Here is a 14,947-nt window from a genome sequence, read left to right on the forward strand (position 1 = left end):
ATGGAGGAGAAAGGGAAATACCTCCCTTCTCCACAGGGTAAAAAGTTCTTAGAAAACAAGGGTTTAGGCTGAACAAATATTCCTCAAAAGGCACCTTTTCTGTACTCTCCATCATTTGAAGGTAAATGCAAGTGCAGTGCACATTGCCCAGTAGCTTTGTATGCATTTAAAATTGTGACTAAACAGTCCCTTTCAGCTATTGCCTGATTTCCTATCTCTCCAGAAACCCTGATGGTTGGCATTTTGTTTTTTTCTCACTTGATTAATCTCAGGTTAGGCCTTTGCAGCCCTTCTAACATCAATAGGATAAGACTGTTGATTTCACGCCATCCTTCCTTCCAGGCCTTCCATCTGTACAATCAGAGGGCCTGGTGCACTTGTCTTTTCAGTTGACTGTCAGGAATCTCACTAATTTCAATCCCTAACATTCACCCTGTCCCTTTATCCTCTCAAAATATCTCATACTGTCTCTGCCTTCCTTGTTCTTTTTTTCTCTACCCTTTTCCCAATAAACACCTACTGGCTCTTTATATTTTTAGGGACCCCCCCACCCTTTTCCCATTAGATGAAGTTCAAATTCTTGACCTTGAGAGCCCTCCAAAATCATGTCCTACACTACCTATCCCAGACGTTCCAAGTCAGATCCCTCACTCAAGCAGTTCATTTTCCCCATTCATCGAGAACACCACAGGCCTCATCACAGTCCGATCCTCTTGCTTACAAGGCCCTTTCCCATTCCTTCCCACCTGTAAAAATTCAGCCCATTTCTCAAGGCCTAACTAAATTAAGTCATATTCCCTCTAAAGAGTCCTAAGTCTCCAACACCTAGGGCGATCAACTGTCCTGGTGTGCCTGAAATTTCCTAGGAAATGTAACTTTCAGCACTACATCTGGGATATTCCTAGGCAAACTGGGATGGTTAGGCAGCCTATCCACACCTCACTGTCTCCCCTCATTATACTGCCTTGTTGAGTAAAAAGCCTGTGAAAGTACCAGTAACTACTATTTCCACACTTACAAGTTTCTTTCTCCACAATGAATTATGCTTTTACTGTGCAGAGACCTTTTTGATTCCCACTTCATACAGACTTTTGTGCTGTACTCATGGTAATGCCTACTCGTTGAATAGATGGTCTAGTTTTTAGTTGGCACTATATTTAAAATCTTTTCCTTGTGTGTTAATTTATTTGTCTTTATTTTTTTTCCAGCCCAGATGACTTACTCAATGCCTTGAATGAGGGTATCAGTCGTGCTGATGTCATCATCACATCAGGGGGTGTGTCCATGGGGGAAAAGGTATGAAAAAATGAGGTTCATGAAGTATGCAGTTGATTAACAGTGGTGTGGTAGTCATCTGTTATCCATAACCAGACTCCCACAAAGCTGAAAATCCACAGGGCTTCAGAAATTTCTGGGCATTCTAAAAGGTATGCAGTGCAGATAAGTCAGAGAGCTTACCATCTCAAATTAAATCCAGGAGTGAAGGTGTTAAAATGTAGATAGGTATTCTCTTCATAGCAGACAGATTGCTGGGTCAGTCTTCCCTCAAAGTCTCCTAGAGGTCTTGAGCCCTGGGTAGAGCAGATTGCTGCAGTCCTCTCCCAAGATCACAAAGGCTAGGCTGAGGTCTGCATTGTAGCAAAGCTATAAGAAATAATTTGCAACATGTCTGTTATCATTACCATCAAACTGCCTGATGTGCTCTGAGCATCGTGAGGGCAAACCCTGAAGTTAAGAGTACTTAAATTTTAAATTTCTTATTTCCAGGGAGTATTTCGTATAAAACTTATCTTGGTTGCTAATGAACTTAATTATGGGACAGTACCTATTTGGCAGACCAGAAGTTTGCTTTTCCAGTACTTCTGAAGAGGCAACAAGCTTATAGCTTACATAGGCTTGGCAATTGTGGCTCAATTATGGTAAGAACAGAATACTTCTGGACCTTAACCTTCTTTATTAGTGCTAACAAAGATGTCATTTATCCCAGGCATTTGCTCACAGGTCAACAGCCAATATAGTAAAGCATATTGGTTTTCTTTTTTTACTCTCTGTGTGGTAAGATACTTACACTAAACCTTTAATTTACTAGGAAGGAGATTTTTAGGAACTGGGCATCCCAGAGTATTCCATAGGAGCTAATAGTTGTCCTTCTTAACTCCTTGAGGGGGAATCATATGAAAGAAGAACCAGGAAGAAAGAGAGAAAGCATCAATGCAGCAAACTCCTGCCAGCCTGCAAATTCTAGTCCCCAAAAGAATTCCAGTGTACCTCAGTAGCAGAAAGAAAGAAAAGTGTAAGAGAGAGAACATCTGCTTCAGCCCAAGGGCAGAGCCTGAAAACCAGTCACTGAAAAGACAGGGAAGTTAGTCAAGGAAAGATCCAGAAGCATTATGTAGCACACATGAATTTTAAGTGCAGAAACTCAGGTACACAAGAAATTTATTTATGTGATTCAACTTAAATTCTACTGTGAGTACCTATGCTACAGAACTGGCAGGAAATTTTGTTTAAGCCACTATAGGACTAATTGCCTCCAAAAATTATGCCAAAGAACTGGGAGGGGCTTAAGAGGCAACAGAGCATCAAGGAGACACATCTGATCACCAGTCTTCACTGGACACATCTAGAGTGTCCTTGTCATGCCATTAGATCTCAGATCTTTGTTCTTTTGGGCCATGCTAATAGCACTGGGATTATGGGGAGACTGGGAGTCTTAGGGCAGAGGAAAGGGGCCCCTGCTGCTTGTGGGACCCACAGACCTCTATCCTCTTCTCAGCCAAGGAGAAATGACTCTTCCATAGTTGCTTCCCTCAAAATCTCTCCCCACCCCCACCTCCTCCTGTTTCACATAGCCTTTGCAAAGAGTTTTCATTTTTATAAAACACCAAAAGTTTCAGGTAAACAGTATTTGCTTTCTGCCCTAAAAACTAAAGAATTGTGTGCATTACTATAAATTTTCCACCACCTACAGAATTGTAAAATAGCTCAAAGACAATGAAACGTGTAGATAATCGATAAGGATACGCTAGACTGGACATCAAATAATTGTTTCTTCCTATTTCAAGGTCTCTTAATTTTTCCTAACAGTGTCTCCCCCACCCCATATGATCAAAATAATCACAAAGATCATTACTGATCACAGAAAAGGACTGGTCTCATAGGTTTGCCCTGATTATTTAGCAACAAAAGTATTAATTAACCATATAGGTCTCCTTGAGTTTGGTTTACACATCTACAGCCATATAGCAATAGAATATTAAAACTAATGAACAATATTCCAAACAAATAAATAATTTGTTAAAATATTTTTTATTTCCCTTAACATTTCATTTAGTCCCATGGTTTTCTTGTTCTGCTAGATCTTGGGTTAGCAGTCTGCTTTCTTGAAACCATCTGTTTTCATTCTAAAGAGTCCTGGGATTCCTGACTCAGTCCACTGGTACTGTACAAAAGTTATCTAAGCTATATCACCTCAGCAGCCTGTACCCTAGAGACTATTCTTTGAAGCATCAATAGTTCAAAATACCTATGATTGTCCTTTTCCCTAGTGCTCTGAGTCTGTCTTTGTTGCAGACACAAACTATTTACTGTAGCTTATATAGCAGAGCCTTCAGGCCAGCATCAAAGTAAAACAGAGGCTTTCCTTAGCTAGTAGATATTTAATAGCTGTGCTTAATTTATTACTGTAACCAATAATATTAGAAGATAAGTAAGATTCTCTGTTGGTATACAGTAGGTAACTATTTCATAAAAGTTTTGGTCAGTGTTTCCCCTGAGGGTGAAAACATATTATGAACAACAAGGGCATTGTCAAATCTCCAGACACTTCCCATAAAGCATACAATTTCTGAAACATTATATTAATGACATTTTACCTGCATAAACCTAACCTAGAGCACAGTGAGCCTTTCTTCTCAGATGTAACAGTAACTCCCTTCCTCTGAAACTCCTGTAACGGTAACATATCAAACAAACCTAACTATTTCTAATTTCTCTTTTTAGAAGATGAAAGAACAAATCTTCGTGACTTTCTAGGGGCCCTCTAGGAAGTTTCAAACATAGTCTTAGGCGTTGAAGATATTCTGAAAAAATTTTTTTTTCCTAAATTTAGATCTGATCTTTAGAAGGCAAAAAAGAGTTGTCAAAAAAAAAAAAATTGGGCACCTGATTAAGATAGGATCATAGCTACCTAAGAAACATACTTGGTTACCTAATTTTTCAAAGCAACAATAAAATATTGGAAAACAAGCATAGAAGGTAACATGATCATAAATAATATTGGCTCATTCATAAATTAGGAACCTTTGTTCTATACTTTTTCATTTCCTTAAATAATCAAAGACAAAATAAACAAAAAGGCATATTACACAAAAAGAATAACCTTACATATCATAGGGAAAGCATTAATCAGTAAAGCAAAGAAGTAAGCTCATCAAAACTGAGTGAACTTACTAAAATTTTAATATATTTCTCAGCTTCATTTCAAACACAGGTAATTAAACCAAGGCAAATCAAAGTCATTTTCAGAGTTTTGTCCTTTATTATGCTTTTTTTATATGTTGGAACAAACTGACACTTTACTTTAGAACTAAGAGTGGTCTCCAGACCAAAGAGGGTCCTGGAGACTCTTTAAGTGGGTCTGCAAGGTTAAATCTATTCTCATAATAAAACTAAGACTTTATTTGACTTTTTTATTTTCCTTCTCTCATGACTGTATAGTGAGTTTTTCCAGTGACTGTATGATCTATAATATCTCATCAGACTGAATATGGAAGCAAATAAGAGAATCCACCTGACTTCTGTTAAGCTGAACATTAAAGAGATTTTTAAAATTATAAAACAATGTATAAACAATAAGTTACTTATGTTAACGTGAAATAGCTTCATCACTGCTGTTTACAAATGAACCAACAAATAAATATTCTTAACTTCTTAGTTTTAATTTCTAATACAGTAAATATCGATAGACATAACCCACATAACAAAAGCTCTAGGGATCCTTAATGGATTTTAATTTAAGAGCATGTAAAGGGTCCTGAGACCAAGTATTTTGAGTATTGGACTTTTTTTTTAATATTTTTTTTCCTGAAAAGTGAAAGAATATGCATAGTTTACTTGTCTGTCATGATTACTTCTAACATAATTGCAACCACCCATATTTATTATAATGTTTAAGAAAATCACTAATTTCTATTTCACAGAAAAAATTAGGGAGCATCAATCACTGACAAATCATATGTAAGCATTTTAGCGGACTAGCAAAGTTCATAAACACAGAATACAACTTTGTACAGCCACACACATCCCCTTTGTACCTTCTTAATGTAGCAAAAATGAAAACATACTCATCAACACGACCCAAAGATATATCGTCTCTATGGCATATTAAAATAAGAAGCAAAGTATAATGTATTAACTAAAAGCCATGCTTAGTAAGCAGTGATCGAGTATCCTATTGTACTTAGAAATCAAGGTATCTCATGATTATTCATTAATTAATCAATTTAATAACTGTTCAAGATTTTAAATTACTTAAAAATCTTGAAAATTATTTTCAAGCTGACATTCTACAAACATAATTATTATTGAAATTAAAAGTTTGTCAGAATAATGATTCTATTTCATTGAACCAAATTTTAGATTTTTCACAGTCTTAAGTATTATATAAGAATAGCGTTAGACTCTTTGATGAGTAACCTATATAATTTTAGGAAAAAACAAACCCAAGCAAAATAAAATGTATTTTCCTACTTAACACTGATAAGAGAAAGAACATGGCTGGGTTTGCTTATTAACCAAAATAATTAAGCTAGTCTCATTTGCCAGAGATTTACCTTAACTATGTGAACTTTATTCTTAAAATTATAAGAAGAATTTTTTTTAGTGCAGCATATTTAAAATAGTATAAGATAAATTTTCTTATTATCTGGGAACTTTAGGAATATTCTATTTATGTAAGTACTTATCTCTCTAAATGAATCAGAATAGAGTATCTTTAATTTAAGAGACATTAGAAGTGTTTCGGTGTGTTCATTTTTCTCCCCGTTGGCAAAGCAAACTTTATTGTGGGCCTAAGATCAGGGCTCTTCTCTTCATGTCCTGCTAAACCAGAGAGTTGGGGATGAGAGGCTCTTGTGTTTCCCCAGCAACACGTCCATCACATTCAAATTCAAATGGAGAGAGCCAGGGTAGGGGACACCCTGAATCTGCAGCATACTCCGAGGAAGGCCCACTGTGCATGGTGGTCTCACAGGCATATAATTTATGAATACCCTCCAGAAACAGGAAAACATTTCACACTCACAAAACAAGATAAATGCCTTCCTGGATCACAGACACATAGACACACAACCACATAAAGAATATACAGCTTCAGGGACTTCCCTCGTGGTCCAGTGGTTAAGAATCCGCCTTCCAATGCAGGGGACGTGGGTTTGATCCCTGGTCGGGGAACTAAGATCCCATATGCTGCAGGGCAACTAAGCCTGTGCGCTGCAACTAGAGAGCCTGTGTGCCACAACAAGAGAGCCCACATGCTGCAACCACTGAGCCCGCATGCTCTAGAGCCTGTATGCCACAACTAGAGAGAAGCCCACGCACTGCAATGAAGAGCCCACTTGCCACAATGAAAATCCCGAGCGCTACAACTAAGACCCAATGCAGCCAAATAAATAAAATTTTTTTTTTCAAAATACAGCTTCAGCTCTACAACTTCAACCACAGATTAAGAGTAAACACAGAAACAAACAAAAAAAAATAGTCTACAAATAAAGAGCTATTTTCCTTCCTAGAGGTCACAAAATTCTTAATTGGTTTAGGCTCAAAATGACAGACAAACAAACAAGAAAGACTAACAAACCAGATTCTCTATCTTCTCTTACCTAACAGAGAATAGATTTCAATTACCCATTTATAGGAATCACCAAATGGTCAGACCATAAAACCGAATTCTCAGTCATTGATGCTACAAAGGGGAATACCTTATTGGCCATGCATAGAACCAAAATTAATAGAGGAGGCAAAAATAGAGAAACCCAAAGTTAGCAGATTTCAGGTTTTATTACTACTTGGCATACACTCCAGAAACCAAAGAACGATGTATGCAGGTTTAAGCCACCCATAAAATGCACTTTTCTGGCAATTGAGTTTACTTGGTTTTGTCAGATAAATCAATACGGCATCTCAGTGGAGCCTTCAGAATTAAGGTATGGTTTTTTAAAGATAAAATCATGAATCTCATATATTTTTTTATTTTATAAAATGAGCATGTGTCAATGATTTTATTTAACTCATAAATTAATGAGGGAACCAGTAAGATGTTGCAACTGGTTCTAAGAATTCAAAGAACAGAGACACCTATAGGTAATCAGAAATGCTGAAATCAGTCTGCTAATGGATGCAGAACTGTTCTATATCCACAGGAGAATAATCAATTACACCACCACCGACAGAATTAATTTGCATTTCTTTGGATACTAATCATGTTCACCATCAGATTTCTACAGCTTAATTTTTATAAAATAGCACAAAGACAATGAAAGGCACAAATAACCCAGAAGGTTGTTTGGACATCCAATAATCTTTTTTGCCCATTTCAAAGTCTTTCATAATTTATCTGACATTGTTTGTTCTTACTTGAGTTGAGGAAAAGACCTGTCTCCTTCATCCATTCATGTTTCTTCTTCCTATCTGGATCTAGCTTTCAGAACATCAGACAGAGGTCCTTCCTGCTTCTATAAGTAGACAGAAACTTAAGAACAGTGAGGATTCTCAGCTTTTATTGCTATGTCTGGTACAAGCTTTCCATCACAAGAAACATGAAGCATTTCTTCATGTTCAGAAAGAATGAAAAGGGGCATTTTTACAACAGAAATCCTTTTTTTTCAAGAAAAATAAAATACTTTCATTCATTTAATAAGTATGTAGTGAGCATATATGCTTTCCAAATTCTGTATCATTACCCATAAGGCCCTGCATGTGTGGCCTCTGCCTGTCTCTCCAACCTCCCCTTATGCCTCTTTCCTATTCATTCACTACCTTCCATTGTCTTTTCAGTTCTAGACACACTCTTTACTGCTCTTGAAGGTTTTGTATATACTTTCCTCTGTCTGGAATTCTCATCCCTCCACACTTCTCATGGCTGAGTCCTTCTCATCCTCACCACCTCTTTTAAAATGGCCTTTCCTTATTCTCTACCTCATACCGTTATTCTCTATCCCAGCACCTGCTTTTTTCCTTCATAGCATGTACCACACTTTATAGTTATTTTATTTGTTGTTTTACTTATTTTAGGCTGTCTCCTCCTCCAGTAAACTATAACAGGACATCCTTGTGCCAGGGACCATATGTATCTTGTTCACTATTAAATCTCTAGCACAAATAGAATTCCTCATACATAGTAGGCACTCAAAAATATTTGTTGAACTAGCAAATGAATGAATGAAAGTCATGTGCTAATCATCATGGACTCATTATATATATACAGAGGGTTTCTGATCTCACAAACTTTATAGTACAATAAAGGATACATATCTGTTATCAGGAAACTGCAGTATTACTTAAGTGTATGATGTCAGGAGGACATAGTACTATAAGAACACATAAGAAAGGCCTGGAGATTTCTGCTTCTACTATGATGGAGTGGCTTATTTGGACCAACTCTCCCACCAAGGACAACTATAAAAGCTATCGTGGCACAGTGGTTAATAATCTGCCTGCCAATGCAGGGGAGACGGGTTCGAGCCCTGGTCTGGGAAGTTCCCACATGCCGCGGAGCAACTAAGCCCATGCACCACAACTACTGAGCCCCCATGCCACAACTACAGAAGCCCACGCGCCTAGAGCCCATGCTCCTCAACAAGAGAAGCCATCGCAATAAGTCAGCCCACCGCAACAAAGAGTAGCCCCCACTCGCTGCAACTAGAGAAAGCCTGTGCACAGCAACAAAGACCCAACACAGCCAAAAATAAATAAATAAATAAATTTATTAAAAATAAATAGATAAAAGCTATGTAAATTTTTTTAAAGAATAAGAAAAAGGTGTCCAAAGAGAACAACCAAGACAGATGGGATTCAAGGCACCAAGATCTCAGAGAAAAGTGAACCACAGAGAAGTTGAACTGGAATTCTTCACCATATATTTCCTCAAGGCATTTACTAACTCCTAAGCCAGGAGGGACAGGGGATGATGTAATGGTCAAGAGGTCAAGAATCTAAGCATAACAGAATAGCTAAAAGGCTAAGAAAATAAGCAGAGTTTTCAAAAGTGTTAAGAGTTCAAGACCTGCCGTGGAGGAAGGACCCTGGCAAATATCTCAGGCTTTCAATTTAAACCCTTGAAGTGCTGTGATCTAAGAATAAGGACAAACTGGAAAAAAAAGCAGTCTTCTCAAAGACTGCAATTGAGCCTCAAATTGTCTCAGTCTCTGATTATATCAAGGTAATCTTAGTTAAGCTGCCAGAAGAAATTAAATTCTTTCTGGAGGAATATATCATCATTCAAAACCTCTGAATTTTTTTCATATATAATGTTTGGACTTTACCAGAAATAGCACAAAATAACTAAAAATTTAGAAGGGAAAACAAGATAGTACAACCCTAAAAATGGTCCTGACATTTATATTGCCTCATATGGACTTTTAAAAACTGTAATTAATGTGTTTAAGAAAAAGAAATGACAAAGAATTTCACTAGAAAATTAGAATCTATTTATAAAAACTAAATGAAAATTTGGAAAAAATATGGAAAAGAGCATAAAAGACGTATGGGATTTGGTGAAAGGTGTAACATATGTGTAATTGGAGTCCCAAAAGGAAAGGAGAGCGTGAACAAAGGCAATATTTAAGAGATAATGGCAGAGAGTTTTCCAAAACTAATAAAAGACATAAAGCCAGATATTCAAGGAGTTCTGCTAATCTCAAGCAGGATAAATACAAAGAAACCATACGTAGGTAGTCATAGCAAAACTGCTGAAAACCAAGGACAAAGAGAAACATCTTACCAGAAAGACATGTTACCTTCAAAGGACCAAAAATAGAACTAACAGAAATGATTTAAACAGAAATTATGGAACTCAGAAAACAATGGAGGGACTTCCCTGGTGGTCCAGTGGTAGAGAATCTGCCTTCCAATGCAGGAAACACAGGTTCAATCCCTGGTCAGGGAACTGAGATCTCACATGCTGCAGGGCAACTAAGCCCACGCACCACAACTACTGAGCTTGCACGCCTCAACAAGAGAGCCCATGTGCTGCAAACTACATACCCCGTGCACCCTGGAGCCCACACACCACAACTAGAGAGAGAAAACTTGCACGCCACAACTAGAGAGAATCCCACATGCCACAATGAAGACCCGACACAGCCAAAATAAAATAAAATATTAAAAAAATAAAAACAAAATCAATGTGTTCAAAACAGAACTTCTAAAACATAAAAGAGAGAACAATGGAATGACATTTGTAAAATGCTGAAAGAAAATAAAAGCTAGTGTGGAACTGAACTAGATAAAAACTGAACAGACCAATCCTAAAGGGAGTTTTTCAGGTGGAAAGATTATGGAAGCATGAAAATGTAGAAAGGACTAAAGAGCAAAGGAAAGGGTTAATATGTGGGTAAATGTAAATGAATTGTTATCTTGAGGTTTAAATGTATATAAATATATATTGAATATATAGAGTATATATTGTTTGTATAGTATATGTAGAATGTATATATATAATAGTTATATATATACACACACACACATATTTATAATGTATATAGAGTATATGATACATGATAGCACGAAAAGGAAAGAGGAATGGATGGAGTTAACATGTTTTAAAGTTCTTACATTGGGAAGTGATAAAAATACCAAATTATGATAGATTGTAGTAAGTTAAGAATGCATGTTGTAATCTCTAAAATAACCACTATAATAGTAAGAGAATGTGTAACTAACAAATAGAAGAAAAAGAAAATTAAATAACAAAAAATTTTGGTGAATTGGAAGAAGACATGAAAGAAGAAAAAGAAATAAAAACAAAAGTGACAAATAGGTAATGAATAGGAGGGCAATAGTTTTAAACCCCAAATATAGCAATAATTATATTAAGTGTAAATGGACTGAGTCCTCCAATTAAAAATTGTCATTCTGGATTTTAAAAAACAACAAATTGCATGATGCTTATAAAAGACCCACCTTAAATATAAGGACACAGCTCATTGAAAGTAAAAGATGAGAAAAATGTTACAAGGAAAGATAGCTGGTATGACTCTCTTGATGTCAGAGAAAATTAAGATAAAAAGGATTACTAGATATTAGGTGGAGGGACACTTCCTATTCATATATGTACATGGATCAGTTCATCAAGTAAATTCTAAATTACTGCATCTAATAATATAACCTAAAAATAAACACTAATCAATCTACTATCCAGCCCTGGGAACTCAGGGGAGGCTGAGAAGATGACTGAGATTGAGAGTCATCTCAGAGATTGAGAGAGAGGAGGGTGGAAAGAAAGAGTATTCTAAACGGAAGGAAGAACATTTTCAAAGATTTGAGGCAAGAAAGTGTAAAAACTGACAGCAATATAGTCCTGCTGGAATGTAGAGAGAGAGAAATTAAGGAAGAGGAATCAGGCTGGTGGGAAAAGGATTGCCTGATAAGAGCAATGATTGGCAAAAGGGGACTAGAAAATACAAGAATCTTAGCTATGATATTTAAAAGCTGAGACTTGTTTCTGGAAACCAGGAAGTTATTGAAGTATTATATATTGATTTGATCAGATTTGTTTCCAGGAGGCCTCTCTCACTACTGTGGCGGGAATAAATTGGAGGAGGGCAGGAGTGTTGGCAGAGAGACCTATTTCAGTAATTCAGGTGAGATGATGTTGGCTGAGGCTGTGGAGATAGAAGGAGACAGCTTTTAAAAATAAAGTGTCCCGGGCTTCCCTGGTGGTGCAGTGGTTGAGAGTTCGCCTGCCGATGCAGGGGATACGGCTTCGTGCCCCGGTCCGGGAAGATCCCACGTGCCGCGGAGCGGCTAGGCGCATGAGCCATGGCCACTGACCTGCGCGTCTGGAGCCTGTGCTCTGCAACAGGAGAGGCCACAACAGTGAGAGGCCCGCGTACCGCAAAAAAAATTAAAGTGTCCCATAACTTGTGAAATATTTAAAATTTTAGTAGGTTACTAGAATCTTGGATTAGTGAGCAGGAAACTCAGTAATAGACCAAGAGGTTGTATTACTTAAGAGAAACTTTTTAAACTGCAATTTTTTTCTTTATGTTTACAAAACCAACTACAAGCCAGTATTGCCTTTCCTTTCCAAAGATCATGTTTTGTCAGATGGCTCTGGGTTGGTCATAACCTTAGGTTGGTTGTGTTGGTAATAGCAGAATATAAAGTTGGAGCAATTAAACACCCTTGACTTTCTGTTTTAGAGCTCCCTCCCTACATTTTTAGTTGACTTATTTAGATTTGGTAATCTGTGGGCAAATGTCCAAGTGTCTCCTCAAGGAATGTGCATCATTTTAAGTTATTAGACAGAACAGTGTGTGATGCATACATGTGGCTTCCCTGCCCAGGCACAGCTACTTAAGTCATATTTATTAACATCCTTTCTCAGACATAAAAATCTGTCTTAAAAGAGAGACAACAACCTATCAAGTAATGATTTATATGTTAATGTGGTTACTTGGTTTACTATCTAACTACTTCTATTAGAATGTACCTTTTATGAGGGAAGGGACATTGTTTCTTTTGCTCCAGGCTGTATCTCCCTGTACATAGATTGATACTCAACATATACCAGGTGCTCAGTAAATATTTACTGAATGAATAAATGAATGAGGAATGAAGGAATATTTGTCTTAAATCAACTTCACTAAAATAAGGTGTTTCTTTTCATTTCAATCTTACAAATTTATTTTTTTCATTTAAAGTTTGAAAGTCTGATATTAGAATGTTCGAAAATAAAGTGATTATTTTTCATATTTGCAGGACTATCTCAAGCAGGTGCTGGACATTGATCTTCATGCCCAGATCCATTTTGGCAGGGTTTTTATGAAACCAGGGTATGAAAATTATCTTGTTATCTAATATATGGGGTTGGTTTGGCTTGCTTTGACTAACAAAGTTTTTAAATGCTTTCTTTTTACATTTTCTATTATGGATTATTTATTCTAATAAAAGAAATATTATAGTATTAGAGTTCTCTGAACAAGTGTATATCCTATCTGAAATGGGAATTCATCTTCTTTATAAATCACTGGGTCTGGTTTAAACAAAGCAAAGCAACTTTCCAAACCTTTTCTCCCTTTAATTTCCATGTCTAGTTCCTTCCTTCTCTTTTTCTGCTTCTTTCTCTCACTTATAACATTTCAGTATGAAAATTCTCAAACGTACACAAAAGCAGGGAGTACAATGAAACCCCCATATACCCATCGCCCAACTTCAGTAACTATTTTTCTGTAATTGTTTTATCAATCCTCTTCTTCACCTTTTTGGGGGGGCAGAGGGCTGGATTGTTTTAAAGCAAGTTCTAGACATGTCATTTTAGTATACATCTCAAATATTAATAACAACAGCAGTACTTTCTTACATAATCACAATGGTATTATCTCAGGTAACAGAATAAATAAGAATACCTCAGTATCATCTAATACTGTGATCGTATTTGAAAATCCTCCCAAATGTCAAGGAAAAGTATGCCTTCTTACATATGTTTTATTTGAATTAGGATTCAAGTCAGGTCTACTCACGGTATTTGGTTAAGTTTCTATTAAACAGGAACATTTACCAACCACCGCCCCCCTTTTTTGGCATGCCACTGACTTGTTGAAGCAACTGAATCTTTTGTCCTAGTTTTGTCCTAGTGAATGGATTTGGCTGATTGCTTCCTTGTGGTGGCATTTAATTTGTTCCTGTCTCTCTCCAGTATATTCTGTACATCAGAAGTTAGATCTAAAGGTTTGAGTAGATTCAGATTCAACTTTTTTTTTTTTGTAAGAATACTTCATGAATAGTGTTTCATACTGCTTCTTACTACCTCCCAAGAGGAAAGAAAAGTAACCACATACCTAGATCTTGCATATCTCCTGAAAACTAATAGCTCCCTCAGGAAGGGCTAATGGAGGTTCTGTAATCCATTGTAAATCCTCAAAGAATGCAAACATTGGTGTTGATAAAATATGTGTGGCCATGTCTTTAAACAACAGCCTGCCTGTTGAGACCCCTGCTCCTCTATAAACCTGTGATATGTAAACATTATAAAAACACTGTTGAAAGCCCTCAGTGTGTGGGTGAGCATTCCAGCACACCTCCATGCTGTCAGGGACAACAGTAATGATGCTTTAGTTCAGGGTCATACTCTGATGGGTGCTCATATGAACCCTAAGAGAAAGTAGAGGTGGGACTTACCAGTTGTTACAAGTGAGCCATGGGAACTAGCAGCAAATTCCAGAAACCTTTTTAAGTGTCAAGCCAGCACTCCTAATCTCCCTGATTTATTGGATACCTTGTGTCAGTTCTAAGGCAGAGATCAGGCTTTACATTTAAATATGAAGTTAAGATTGTCCCTAAAGCCTTCTCCACAATGTAATAGAATTTAGAATTCTTGGCATTATATTTCTGTAGTTGCTCTGATATGCTGCCACTGACAAGGCCCTTTTACTATTGAAGGTGTTGGATTGGGATCATTCCTATTAAGAATATCTTGTCTTAAGCAAATACTATTATGCTATGAGTACACAGGCTTTTTTTACTCTGTCCCCATGGGCAGTACTAATTTGATTAGAATACAGAGGACATCCCAAAAGTATGTCAGTGTACTTCTCACTAATCTCAAAAATTGAATTGATTATTCCTTTGCAGTGAGAAAGAAGCTGACATTACTTACCCTCACCTCTAGAGGAGAAATATTTGTATAATATCTATTATTTAAATTATCTATTATTTAAATTAATCT

The 14,947-nt window shown here is 36.8% G+C and overlaps 1 protein-coding gene across 2 annotated transcripts in view; it reads left to right on the forward strand.

Moving 5' to 3' along the window:
• GPHN (gephyrin) overlaps positions 1–14,947 on the forward strand; it is a 619,699-nt gene that overhangs the window by 589,348 nt on the left and 15,404 nt on the right. For both annotated transcript variants that reach the window (XM_029239205.1, XM_029239207.1), the window contains 2 exons: positions 1,209–1,296; positions 12,982–13,055. In XM_029239205.1, coding sequence (XP_029095038.1) covers positions 1,209–1,296; positions 12,982–13,055 — 162 coding nt within the window. The remainder of the gene's footprint in view (positions 1–1,208; positions 1,297–12,981; positions 13,056–14,947) is intronic.

The sequence above is a fragment of the Monodon monoceros genome, unplaced genomic scaffold (genome assembly GCF_005190385.1).
Source record: "Monodon monoceros isolate NGI ecotype Baffin Bay Population unplaced genomic scaffold, NGI_Narwhal_1 Super_Scaffold_21, whole genome shotgun sequence".
In the NCBI taxonomy this organism is placed as follows: domain Eukaryota; kingdom Metazoa; phylum Chordata; class Mammalia; order Artiodactyla; family Monodontidae; genus Monodon; species Monodon monoceros.